Below are 14,248 nucleotides of genomic sequence, written 5' to 3'. Positions count from 1 at the left end.
TTTACGTGCATAAATTCGTATTTTAAATTCAATGACCACAGCACATGGCAGCCTGTTAGCCGCAAATATTTACTTCTACACCTGATGAAGTATAAGCCTGCAGAAATCTTTTTTTAGGCCTAAAACAACTGGGTGAACAATCTAGGTAAACTGGGGAAGCACAGGTTGAAGAACCAGAGGAGTCTGGAAGACCCAGGGACAGACTGGGAAACTGATGGACTAATGGGTAAAACTGGGAATGTCCTTCACGTAAGCATGTTTTAAAATCTGTTTACCTGCCATGTTAAAGCTGACCAAGTCCTAAGGAAGATACGCAAATTACGCTTGCTCAAGTAACAACTTAAAATTAGGAGCACGCATACACACGATAAGCATATTTTAAATCATAATCATGCAACTGACACACAATTTAAAATTCCTGCAAATGTGCGCTCACCACCATAGACGCACATATACGTGCGCCCGTGCATTTGTTTTAAAGTTATCATCATTGCGTTTAGAGCTCATCCTTAAATACATTAGAAAGGATGGAAGGATTTCAGGAGTTAAAATGGGACATTCAGAGTTTAAGACTGCAACTTTTGCTAATGATATTCTCATTTAGGTAACAGTCTATTCTCTTAAATATACTTAACAGGAATTTGAGATATGGTGCATTAGCAGGATTGAAAATAAAGACAAATTTGAAGCTATAGTTTTGTTTAATGAGGTGAGGGACCTTTTGGGGTCCAAATTTCCTTTAAATTTGAGCAGCAGATTTATGTATGTAGGAATTGTCCTGCCTAGAGATGTTATAACCATACAATTTAAAAATATTTTACCCATTTGTTTCCCCTGTTGCAGCAGTACGCAAGATTTTCTCTCTCTCTGACTGGGAAGATTCACCTCTTATGGACAATGATACTTCCTAAGTGGTTATATGTCTTTTAGTTATTGCCTATTCATTTTACTAACAAAGAATTGATTATGACAGAGTAATAAGAAAGTTTTATGAATGAAGAAAACTGCTAGATTAGCCCATAGGAGGACAGGGGTTACTGAATTTTAAGATGTATAATATGGCCTCCAACCTGAGACATTTAGGGGACTGGTGGTTTTACACACATCCTATTATACCCCTATTGAGATACAATGGGCCGGATTTTAAAAGGGTTACACGCCTAAGGCACAGCATAATGCCAGGAAAAAAGCTGTAGTTATTTCTAGTGTTAATCCCGCGATAGCGTGCGTTATACTATCGCACGCAACATTAAGCACCCCTCATTTTCATAAACTCCACCCATTTGACTACATTTTTAAAATTTGTATACCCATCTCGCGGTGCGTTATTTATCGCATGTGTTATGGCATTATCGCAGGTGTTAGGGCCCTAACGCGATCTGATGAATAACCCCCTAACTTAGGTATACAAATTCAGCTGAACTAAGGTTATGAAAATTGAGGTCCCTAAATTTAGGACTGCTATTCATTTCCATAAATTTAGGGGCCTAGTGTGGAAAATCTGTGGTAGTAGCACTCACAGGGAAAAGAGTGCAGAACACTGCAAGACTGAGTTGATGGCTGCAAAGAATCCACCTGTCTTAGAGCTATAAAGTAGATCCCTCCACTATTTTCTTGTTTTCAGCTACATCCTTTACTATCTATTGGCCAAGTACTGCAGCAGTCTCCTAGATCCAAGATAATATGAAGTAGTTAGTCTTAGTCCTATTTTCATAAACATAAGAACATAAAAGATGCCATGCTGAGTCAGGCCAAGGGTCCATTGAGCCTTTCAGATACCTGTTTCATAGCTACTAGGTTTTCATTGTGACACACCACCTTAATCTACTTTCTAAGATACTATGATGGTCTTATTAATTTAGCAATCTGTAAATCATAAGGACTGATATCTGTGGTAATATATTGCATTAAAATTATAAATGGCTTAATTACCTTGATCTAAGCTATTATCTAAGAATGTTTTCAAGATTTCTAGATACAAAGGAAATAAATACAGAGTAAAGGAATATACATTGTAAAGACTATAATCATAAAAATCCATTATTTAAATTACCTGTGCTTTGATCACGCTTTCCCCGACCTATTAACACATCTGGTTTTAGGAAGCTGAGCTGAGAGCTTTCTTCAATCCAGTTTTTCAAAGCCTAAATCCAAAGAACTCAGTTATACAGAAGTGGTTTCAAGTCCTTTTCCATGGAAACTTCATCTTTAAACATTTTTTTAAGGATATATATATACACACACACACACACACACGTGTGTGTAATAAAAATAATAGAAAAAAAAATTAAGCAAAGAGCAATCTGGTGTGATAACATAAAAAAATGGTGAAGATCTGGAATAAAGATGAAGCAGAGGAAAACTGAGCAGAGAAAAAACTGGTGCACTATAATTGCCAACCTTCATATCAAAGATGGCACTTGCTGATCATGATGGCAATTGCTAGTTTGCATTTTTAAATTAGTAAATTGCCTTCAGTTGACTATAGACAAGGAAATTAAAAAACTAAATTAAAAATAAACAATAAAGAGAACATTAACTAATGTTTTTTTTTAAATAATTCTTAAAGTTAATGCACAAAAGCTACTTGCACCCAGCTGTGAAAAAGTCAGATGCCAATTTAACTAAACCTTAATTTCAAATACTCAGTTTTGATTGAACTAACAGGTCAACAATTTAATTGACCAACAGGACTATGGCCCTTCTTGCTACAGCTACAGTTTTCATTTCAGTACTTTCTTTGAAGAAACTAGGATCTTACTGAGAAAAAGTGTTTTCTGGAAAACTACCAATCGTCTCAGTTCAGCTGGGATCATATCATGGTGCTTTGTGAGCTTATGATGATGTAATGAGGTAAATTAAATGAAGACACATAAAATGAATATTGAAACCCCCCCCCCCTGCCGAAAAAATGTATTCTGTTGACAATAGATGTTATAAAATGCTAGACCCATGGAGGTAATATCAGAATTATCACTAGTGAAACTGTCTGGGCCCAGAAAAGACTTAAAGCCTGATTTTCAAAAGGATTTACAGCGGGGGGGGGGGGGGGGCGGGGGGCAAATAGCATCCTGAGAGGAGCTACACTCAGCACTGCTCTTTCAATTGCTTCGTTCTCCTTTCTTATAATGTCTCCCAAGAAAAAGGGCAAAGTGAAGGGTTTTCCTTCAATCCCTACTCGCTTTGATGAGAAGCTGCTGATAACTACCTTCTTGGCTCCAGGAGCTGTGGTATCCAAGGGGGGTTTAACCCTGTTGTAAGTACATCACCAGGGGCAGAGGTCTCCCCCTCCCCCCAATTCTCAACCACTGTTGGCCAGGAGAGAGAGCAGGATCGCTCCAGGTGCGTTGCCAGCATCACTGACCGATAATGTCTGAAGTTCGATGCTGGAGAAGGAAGCTGCTTCCCAGTTTATATTTCTCAGGAGGAATGGAGAAGTGCCTGGAATTGGTGATCTTGCAGCCACAGATTCTTCAGGGGCAATTCATTTGGCAACCAGAAGAGTACTTCCAATGTCTCTCCCCTCCCCTCTTTCAAGCTCTTCCATCATTGGGTGAGTTCTCTATCTCACCCATAAAGCCTGAAGCTGTGACCTTTGACACGCTGGGGAACTAACAGCAGGACTCGGGCAAGCCATAAAGTGCTATAATTCAAAAATTGACTTGCTCACTAACACTTTGGACCTAAAGGTTAAATCTCATGTGGAAGCTTTGCAAGGGCTTTGAACTTCTGTTGATAAACTGGAAGGGGATATACAAAGACCTTCATGGTTTCAGAAAGGCAAATATTAAAAACAGAAATGCTTCATCCAGGAGAATTGAACTTTTGGAGAATTGGAATTGTCTTATGAACTTTAAGCTGATAAACCTTCCTAAAATTATGGGGGAACCTTCCATGCTATTGCTTACTTTCAAAAGTTATCTTCGAGAGATGGTTCTTATTTCTAAGGAGGAGATCCCCCCATAAACATCTATTTTCTTCCAAATTTGGCTGGTGAAAGATGTGTCCCTGATCCATTTCGGGCTTCCCTGGACATATACTGGCATTGAAGTAATAGATTGCCCTACTTTGCTTGTTTCTCTTGTAGTTGAGCAAGATATTAGCAAAATAATGTCTCATTACTTTAGGCATTTAAATTCTCCTTTTCACGACTCTTATGTTAGAATGTTTCCTGATATTTCTAAAATAACTCAGGAAAGGAGAAGAGGTTTTCTTCTGATGAGATAGTAGACTATTTCCTCAGGTGCATCATTTTTATTAAGATATCCCTGTAAATCTACGAGGGTAAGTCAGTAAGTCACAAGTCTCTCTACTAAGGTAATAAAACATATATCTGTAATGTTGTCATATTCCATAGATGGCAGCACCTTAGAAGTGCTTATGTACATAAATAGTTATTTAAACTGTGCATGCGCAGGGACTGTGTACACAAGGAAAATGGCTGCCGTGTTGACAGATTGTACGGTCAAAGAACAACGTGCTGTTGTCCGATTTTTATGGGCTAAGGGCTTAGTGGCAAAAGGCATTCCTAAAGAAATGTATCCAGTATATGGAGAGAAATGTCTCTCGCATAAAGCAATTTATAACTGGACCAATAAATTTGCACAAGGACGTGCGAAAGTGAACGACGAAATCAGACCTGGTCGACCTGTAGAGATTGCGACAGAGGCAACTGTGAAGCAGGTTGAAGAGATGGTTCGCGCTAACCGGAGGGTAACAATTGATGAAGTTGCCAAAGAAATTGGGTGTTCTCACAGATTAGCATATTCCTTAGTGCACGATGCATTGAACTTTCGCAAAGTCTGTGCAAGATGGGTTCCCAAACAGCTGACCGAAGACAATAAGAACAACCGGATGGGTGTCTGTTTGGAAAATCTCTGCTGTTATGCAAACGAAGGTGAATCAATGATGGCACGTATTGTTACTGGTGACGAGTCGTGGGTGCACCACTATCAACCAGAAGCAAAACGCGATTCCATGCAGTGGAAGCATCCACTATCACCGACACCGAGAAAGTTCAAGCTTGTGCCTTCTGCAGGAAAGGTGATGTTGACTGTGTTTTGGGACCGAGATAGGATACTCTTAATCAGTTTTCAGAAGCATGGTGAATCTGTTAATTTGGCTTCCTACCGTGCTACTCTATTAAAGCTTAAAGGAGCTATTCGTAGAAAACGCCCAGATCTGGAAAAAAGAGGAGTGCTGATTCTTCACGATAATGCCAGACCACACACTTCGAATGAGACTCGTCAGACAATTGTGAACCTGCACTGGGAAGTTCTTGAACATCCACCATACAGTCCAGATTTGGCACCCAGCGATTTTCACTTGTTTGGCAAACTGAAAAGCCATCTCAGTGGTAAACATTTCACCAGCGATGAAGAAGTGGAACAAGAAGTGAAGCACTGGTTACGATGCCAGCCAAAAGACTTTTACGCAGAAGGTTTTGACGGACTTTTCAAATGCTGGGACAAATGTATAAATGTTCGCGGCGATTACGTTGAAAAGTAGTTGGTTTTTCCAGAAAACTGTTTGTGACTATATTCTGTATATTTCACAGTAAATAATTCATCTTTTGCATTTAAATAAATTTCATGAATATTAATCCCATGTATGGTTTGTGACTTACTTACTGACTTACCCTCGTATCATTAAAAAGAGCAATGATTGCTATATTTTTTTCACCCTTGAACAACTGAGCCTTTTTGGATGCTAGAGCCCAGCCATAGCATTCATTTGTGTCTATATTGTCTAGTTCAGATTAATTGATAGCAGCTCCAAAATCAGGTTAAGCTTATTTCTTTTGTTAACCTTTCCTTTATCTCCTCATATTGTATGCCCCTTTCTTGCTTATTATCTCTGTATGATGCCATATATTCTAATGTTAAATTTGAACTTGTTTTCATTTGGGGTTTGTTTGTTTTTTGTTTCTATTAGCGTTTATAGTGTTTCATGTATTTTTTTGATACGATACTTTGTAAAGTATAGAAAATTAATAAATAAATAAATCATTACACACTTATGCACTTTAGGGGAGTACTGGGCTCTTGAAAATTGCTATAATATAGGCCATTGAATTGTCAGTAGATTTTACCAATGTAAAGCAAATTTAATGTGGGTAAAAGGCTTTTGAAAATTATGATAGTGTGTTACATTTACATGCGTAACTCCTTTGAAAATTCACCTGTAAGGCTACATTCTATTCTACTGAAACACAGGGACTGACGTATATGAAAAATGTGAGAACTGTTTCTGATTTAAGTTATCAAAAACATTTCCAATGGCTTAGGGTTAGTTATTTTTTGCTACTAAACAAGTGATATAACGAATATTCTCTCACAAAACTGCTATAAAAAATCATTGACAAGGGTATATGCATTAAGCAGAAAGAATGCACTGAAGAAAAGAGGAAAGAGCAGCTTGCACATTAGCACAGTGGAGGACAGATTGCACCTCTTTTCCACCATTTCCTCAAACGAAGCCTGAATCATTTCCCCACACCACATATCAAAAAACAAAGAAAACAGCAAAGGAAACAGAACTACAAGATAAAGACTACTAAGAACAAGTATTGCCATGCTGGGTCAGACCAAGATCCATTGAGCCAAGCATTCTGTCTCCTACAGTGGCCAATCCAGATTACAGGTACTCAGCAGATCCCCAAAAGTTGATCTGTTTCTTGTATCACATTCCCAGGGATAAGCACTGGCTTTCCCCAAGTCTACCTGGCAAATAATTGTTTATAGACTTTTCCTGCAGGAACTTGTCCAGTTCTCTTTTGAACTACACTATGTTAGTTGCCTTAACCACATTTCAGGCAACAGATTCCATAGCTTTATTGTACACCGAGTGAAAAAAATACTTCCTATGATTTGTTTTAAATCTGTCAGTTGATAGTTTCATAGAGTACCCCTAGTCCTAATGCTATTTTAAAGGGTAAATAACCGTTCCCTATTTACTCGTTCCACCCCACTAATGATTTTATGAATTTTAATCATATCCACTCTCAGTCATCTCTTTTCCAAGGTAAAGAGCCCTAATCTGTTTAGTTTTTCTCCATTCCATCGCCTTTATCATTTTTGTCACACTTCTCTGTATCTTTTCTATGTCTGCAACAGATGTGCATTCATTTACAATGAAATAGGAAATAAAGACGATATTTCCTATTTCGTTGCGTTTCAGGAGGGCCGACGAAACAATAGGAAAACCCACAAAATTTTGCGTGGTTTTCTTATCGTTTTTAGAGGTGTGGGAGAAAGGGCACATTAAAAAAAAAAAAAAACCAAACCCAGCCCAACCCTTCAAATTTAATTAATTACAACCCCCCACCCTCCCGAGCCCCCAAGACTTACCCGACCCCCCCAAGACTTGCCGAAAGTTCCTGGTGGTCCAGCTGGGTTCCAGGAGCAATTTCTCCCTCTCGGACCATCAGCTGCAACTAATCAAAATGGCGCCGGTGGCTCTTTGCCCTTACCATGTGACAGGGGCTACCGGTGCCATTGGTCAGCCCCTGTCACATGGTAGGAGCAATGGATGGCCTGTGCCATTTAAGATGGCGCCATTTTTTAAGATGGCACCGGCCGTCCATTGCTCCAACCATGTGACAGAGGCCAGCCAATGGCACCGATAGCTCCTGTCACATGGTAAGGGCAAAGGGCCACCGGCGCCATTTTGATTACTGGCAGCTGATGGCCCGAGAGTGGGAGATTGCTCCCGGGACCCCCGCTAGACCATCAGGGACTTTCTGCAACTTTTGGGGGGGTTGTAATTCATTAAATTTGAAGGGTTGGGGTGGATTTTGGTTTTTCGTTTCGGAGCAGCCGAAATAAAATCGGCCCGATCTGCGGGAAAATTAAATTTCCTGCGGCAGGCCGATAACGAAGGCTGAACCAAAAGGTTCGGCCAAATCACATCTCTAATGTCTCTAATGTTCACATCTCTAATGTTTTTGAGATGGGGCAATCAGAACTGCACACAATACTCAAGGTGCACTCATACCATAGCTCTATACAAAGGTATTATGATATTTCCAAATAATTCCTAAAATTCTTTTTGCCTATTTGACCACACATTGAGTCAAATATTTCAAAGTATTGTCCTACAAGGACACCAAAGTCCTTTTCCTGGAACCCAGCATTCTGTACTTGTAACTGGGATTATTTTTCCCTACATGCTTTACTTTGCACTTGTCCACATTAAGTTGTATCTGCCATTAAGATGCCCAGTCTCTTAGTTTCACAAGGTCCTTCTGCACTTCACAATCTGCTGCTGTTTTAACTCATTGAAATAAATTTGTGTCATCTGCAAATCTAGTCATAAGAACATAAGAGGTTGCCATACTGGGTCAGAATGAGGGGTCCATCAAGTCCAGCATCCTGTTTCCAACAGTGGCCAATCCAGGTTACAAGTACCTGGCAAGTACCCAAACTTTAAATGTATCCCATGCTACTAATGCCAGTAATAGCAGTGGCTATTCCCTAAGTCGAATTGATTAATAACAGTTTATAGACTTCTCCTCCAGGAACTTAGCAAAATTCTTTATAAACCCAGCAACACTAACTGCCTTAACCTATTCCTCTGACAATGAAATTCCAGAGCTTAACTGTGCACTGGGATGGCCATCCTAACCTTTCCTTCCTGGGCAGGAACTTCTGGACACACATCCTCAGTGCAAAAGCATAAAGCATCACCTGGGGAGCAAGTCTTAGCTTCAGGATCACTTCCTGTAACACCAAGGTGATAGTCTCCTGCCAGCTGATCTTACTCCTCCAAAGCAGCACAAGGGCTGCTAGACTGGAGTTGGGATTGCCTTACTATGTCCCTGAATGTCTCCTCTATATATCTCTCTGTCTGCCTCAGTTCCTCCAGGTCTTCCACTTTGGCCTCCAGAGATTGGACTTGTTCTCTGAAAGCCAGAAGCTCTTGGCAACATATGCACACATCAGCAGGTAGATAATCAAAGGATTGGACAGCCTCCATCTCGCTGCTAGGCTTCTGTCTACATCTTAATTTGTTGAGTTGATAAATTCTTAAAGGCAGATCAAGGGGAAGGTATGTCTTAATTTAAAGGTTGTTAAATGTGATTAGGATTTTTTAGTTTATTAGGTGTCTTAAAATCAAGAACTTTTTAAACTCAAAAGCTAGTTGATTAATGTTAGTTAGTGAATTACCAATACCAGGACTAAAGAGACTGACTTATTTTGAAGACTTTACTCCTATAGGGGGTGATGATTTATATATCAAAAATTTAAGACTGGGGTAGGTAGGAGGGTAGGAATCAAACTTGTAGCTAGTTTCTCAGGAATCAGTACTCTCACCTTCTCAGATCAAGTAAGTGACCTGTGCAAACTCAACATTCTAACACTGGCAAACACTAACCCTTAAAACTATCAAACAATATAAACAGCTAATAGTTTAACCATCCAAGATTTATTTTGTCTCAAGATGTAAATGTTTCTTCCCAGCAAGCCCAAACTTACTACCAGAAGATGAATGTTCCTCAGGGTCAGCACTCCTTCTGGACTGTTTTATTGTGCATGATTGCAATAAAGGTACACTTATACCTCATGAGAGCAACTATATTATATAGCTTTTCCATAGGACATAACCAATACTGTACATAGCCACTGATCAATTGTGAATGGAGAATTGTTTAACATTAACAAGAATCAAACAATAAAACAAAAGGGTAACGTGATCAGAAATCATTGAATGCTCTGTGTTGGGGAAACCTGGGGGCTAAGACAGTGCTGCACACTGCCACACGTAGGGCCTGGCTTTGATTCCAAAGTCAGGTCTTCCACTTCCTGGATCGGCCGTGACTGGGCACACTGCAGAGAGAATCCCAAGTCCTAGCACAATGGTGACAATTAGTGGCTGGATTTAGAGCCCCTGATTTAAGGAAGAAGCCCTGGTGCACAGCTCACAGCCAAGGGTGGTTACTGCAACAAATGGGCTAAGAGTTGGGAGGGAGCTATAAATAGGGGGAAATCCCCAGTTAGTTGTAAATGAAAGCTCACGGTGCCATAACCCAAAAGAACTGGATCTGATGGAGCTCAAATGAACAGAAGGAAACTGACAGACCAAAAATATTTCTCCGTGTAGCAGTTTATCATCTTTTTCTCTTTTACCACGGAATTTATGGACTGGTTAGGAAATGCCCCAACACCCCAGATTATGCAAGGAGATCACTGCAACCCAAGAGGACAAGGTAAATATTTTGAAGACTGCCAACCTCCCATCTTCTGGAGGAGCTACATTTTTTTGAAGGCATGAACAAACATGTAGATAAAGATGAGTTAGTTCATAGAGTATACCAGGACATTCAGAAAGCATTTAACAAATCACATCATGAGAGACTCCTGAGGAAGTTAAAAAGTCATGAGATAGAGGGCAGTGTCCTACTGCCCATTGCCAAATGGTTAAAAGATAGAAAATAGAGAGTAGTACTAAATGGTCAATTTTCTCAATGGAGAAAGGTGAATAGTGGAGTGCACCAGGGATCTGTACTGGGACCACTGCTTTTTAACATATTTATATATGACCTAGAGAGACAGGAACAGAGAGTAAGATGATTAAATTTGAAGATGATATAAAATTATTCAAAGTTGTTAAATCACAAGAAGACTGTGAGAAATTGCAAGAGGACCTTGTGAGTCTACGCATCCGAATAGGCAGATGAAATTGAATGTGGATAAGTGCAAAGCGGTGCATTTAGAGAGAAGCAACCCAAATTATAGCTATACAATGTAAGGTTCCTTATTAGAAGACACCACCCAGGAAAAGGATCTAGGCATCATTGTGGGATAACATGTTGAAATCTTCTGCTCAGTTTGTGGCAGCAGCCAAGAAAGCAAATAAAATGGAGAATAAAGTAGAGAATACCACAACACCCCTATATTGCTCCATGGTGCGACATCACCTTGAGTATTGTGTGCAATTCTGATCACTGTATCTCAAAAAGATATAGAAGAATTAAAAATGGTAAAGAGAAGGCTGGCCAAACGATAAAGGGGATGGAATGATTCCTCTATGAGGAAAGGCTAGAGGTTAGTACTCTCTAGCTTGGAGAAGAGACAGCTGATGAGAGACATGACAGAGGTTTAAAAATAATGAATGTAGTGGAACAGGTAAACAGGAATCAGTTGTTTACTCTTTCAAAAAGTACTAGCACCCGCTACAAAAAAACTAAGGGATATGCAATGAAGTTACTAGGTAGTACATTTAAAACAAATGGGAGAAAATATTTTTTTTACTCAACGCATTTATTACCAGAGGATGTGGAAAAGGTTTAGTATAACAGGGTTTAAAAAGGTTTAGACAAGTTCCTGGAGGAAAAGTCCATAAACCATTATTAATTTGGACATGGGGAAATCCACTGCTATCCCTGGGATAAGCAGCATGGAATCTATCAACCTTTTTTTTGATCCTGCCAGATACTTGTGACTTGGATTGGTCACTGTTGGAAACAGGATTCTGGGTTTGATGGATCCTTGGTCTAATCCAGTATAGCAAATATGGTCTTATGGTCTCTTATTTAAAAAAAAAAAATTGCTATATGTTAAAATGTATTAGTGTTCTCTCTCCATCATCAATATAAGTGGCTAATTTATCCATTTCCATTACATCCAACATTTTGCACTTCCACGTTTCTAAATCATAGAGATTCTGTGCAAAGCCATTTCTGAATTGTAAACGTTCTGGTCACATAACAAAAAGCCTACTGTTTAATAACTATGAGATAGGATCAGTAGAAATATTTATGCTCTTTTTCCTTTTTTAAGATAAAAGTATTATTTGTATCATATATGCTAGTTAATGTATGCACAATATCACACAACTGCAGGTGTACCTTGATTTGCCTTTATAAGTTAAGGAGTCACTTACAATTGTTAAAGCCCTGGTCTTTACAAAAAGAAGTGTTCTTGTCTGTGGGTTCATATGGTATTCTTCATCCAAGATGAAGCTGAGGTCATCCAGTTTGGGATTTTCATTTGATTCATCATTTGATATCTCATACAGTTCCTGCTGTTTGTCTACATGAATAAAAAAAAAAAAATTAAAGAAATGTTATGGATTGATCCTTGTGACTCAGGTCACAGTGCTGTGCACTGTGGTGCAAGAGAACTCAAGCCTGAATCTCCTCTCTGAAAGGACCACAGTGATCCCTACTAGCTGAAGGCCTGGCAGGGCACATATGGGGGCCAATGCAATAACGTATGCAGAGGCTAGCACACACTTAACAAGCGATTGGGCATGCATCTATAACCCCCAATGTAATACGGGGATTAGTGCATCCAAAACGCACGTGCAAATCACAGTGTAGCTAATAGCGCTCATATGTAAATTCCACGTAGATGCGGTTATCACCTAATCCCCATGATGCAAAATATTTCCCACATGGCCAATGAGCCTATTGTAACACGGGGCTGGCGTAAAGGTATGCCACACTCAAGAGCACATTTAAAAAAAAAAAAAAGAAGAATCCTGCTTTCTGTAATTCCTCCTAATACTTTCGTAGCGATACTAAGTAGAAGGAACCAAATAAAGCAGATTTAGTTAAAAAAAAAAAGTTTTTAAAAAACAATTATGGATGTCCAATATACACACACAAGATACACGGTCCAGGTCATGTATCTTGTGCGTGTCAATGCTGGTAGCGTGAGAAAATGGATGCTTGTAGATTGGGAAGACGGATGCTCAATCTGCTTGACAGCCACCTCTCCTGTGCGCCCAATGCCGAAGAGGCACTAGAGATGCACAAATTTTCCCTAGCACCTCCCTTTTAGTGCAACTCCTAATTTAAACATTGCATCGCGCACCTAGGAGAGGTGACTGGGTGCATGTTAGGAAAACAGGCGCTCAACACTGAGTGCCCGTTTTCTGCGCCTAAATATTGCATTGGCCCCCATGTTGTTTAGGCATGCTAGTGAGTGTGTGTGTGTGGGGGGGGGGGGGGGTATTGGGTGAGGATAGTGTGCATGTATAGATATCTGAAAGAAGAAACATTGGTAGCTAAAAAAAAAATACTTTAAAAAAAAAATTGTGATGCCAGTTTGAATCATTAAAAAACTCAGAAAATTAATGTTTTGATTAGTTAGTACAAGACAAAATAATTTTTCTCCCACCCCTCTACTATGGGAAAAACCCTTGATGAATCAGGTCCAGAATTTGCCAAACCATTAACCTGTAAAGAAATTGGGGTCTCCTACTGAGAAACAGGCTCCTGGATAGCCCTCGAAAGAGCAGGAAAAATACATATGACCTGGCCATGAAAAGTGGAATTAAGATTTCAGAAATAACACATTACTAAGGTCCTCATCAGTAATAAAGGAAACAAGAAGGGTGGCATGATCAAAAGCCTCATATCCACACATTTCTATAAGCTGAATAACATTTCAAGAAGGAGAAGGAGCAGAACTAGAATGGGAAGGTTAAAAAAAAAACCTTATTAATGGATGGTAAAGATTCAGAAGGAATTTTTAGAACATCCATGAAATATCTCCTCAAAGTCATAATGAGGAGTTCTCTTATAACCTTAGGAAAGTTCATGAAATTCAACCCTTCTAGAGACTGTATTCCGCTCTTGAATTAGTTTGGTCTGGACAGTAGCCATATTAATGAAACCTTGCTGAAATGAAGAAATCTTATCATCACGGTCACCCAATTTAACTTCATGTGAATTAACCAAGGGATCCAACTTAGACACAAAATTATCCAACTTGCTAGTTGAAACAGCAAGGGCCTGGCCAAATTGTGATATTGGCTCCCACAAGGGAATCCAGAGTTACCTTCATCGATTTCTTAGAAGGCTGTAGGATTTCCCCCGATGGCTGAAGAGTAAGAAAGCCAGGGTCTGAGACTGCAGAAAGTTTCCTTGGCCTTGGAAGCAGAGAAACCAAGGAAACTGCCAGCAGGGAGAACAAATCCTGCCCTCCACCAGATGGAATTCCGGAAGTTAAGCTTTCGAAGACCCCCTCCCATGTGCACAACAGGTCATCTTTCTGTGCCGCTGCAGTCAACAAAAAGGATTTCATCCAGCAACCAGCAGGGAAGCTTGCTGGCAGGGACTGAGAGAAACCTCATCCCTGGGAGAGATCAGCACTCCTGTCAGTTCTCGCCTCAGGAACACCACCACCACCCAAAAGCAGGAGTCACATAAGATGTAATTAACTGCTGTCCTTCAAGGTAAGTAGTCTCAAGGCGACAGACCTGCACCTTGCCTTTCCATTTAGGAAACAAAGAAGCGAAG

At 39.8% G+C, this 14,248-nt stretch overlaps 1 protein-coding gene across 1 annotated transcript in view; it reads right to left on the bottom strand.

Annotated features, from left to right (window-relative positions):
* Nucleotides 1–14,248, bottom strand: part of DDX58 (DExD/H-box helicase 58) — a 143,994-nt gene that overhangs the window by 47,433 nt on the left and 82,313 nt on the right. Inside the window, 2 exon segments of the mRNA XM_029615745.1 lie at nucleotides 2,054–2,144; nucleotides 11,884–12,032. Of these exon segments, the coding sequence (XP_029471605.1) occupies nucleotides 2,054–2,144; nucleotides 11,884–12,032 (240 nt within the window).

Source organism: Rhinatrema bivittatum, chromosome 1 (genome assembly GCF_901001135.1).
Source record: "Rhinatrema bivittatum chromosome 1, aRhiBiv1.1, whole genome shotgun sequence".
NCBI lineage: Eukaryota > Metazoa > Chordata > Amphibia > Gymnophiona > Rhinatrematidae > Rhinatrema > Rhinatrema bivittatum.
Note: the sequence above shows the minus strand (reverse complement) of the source record. Positions and strands in the feature narration are given on the sequence as shown.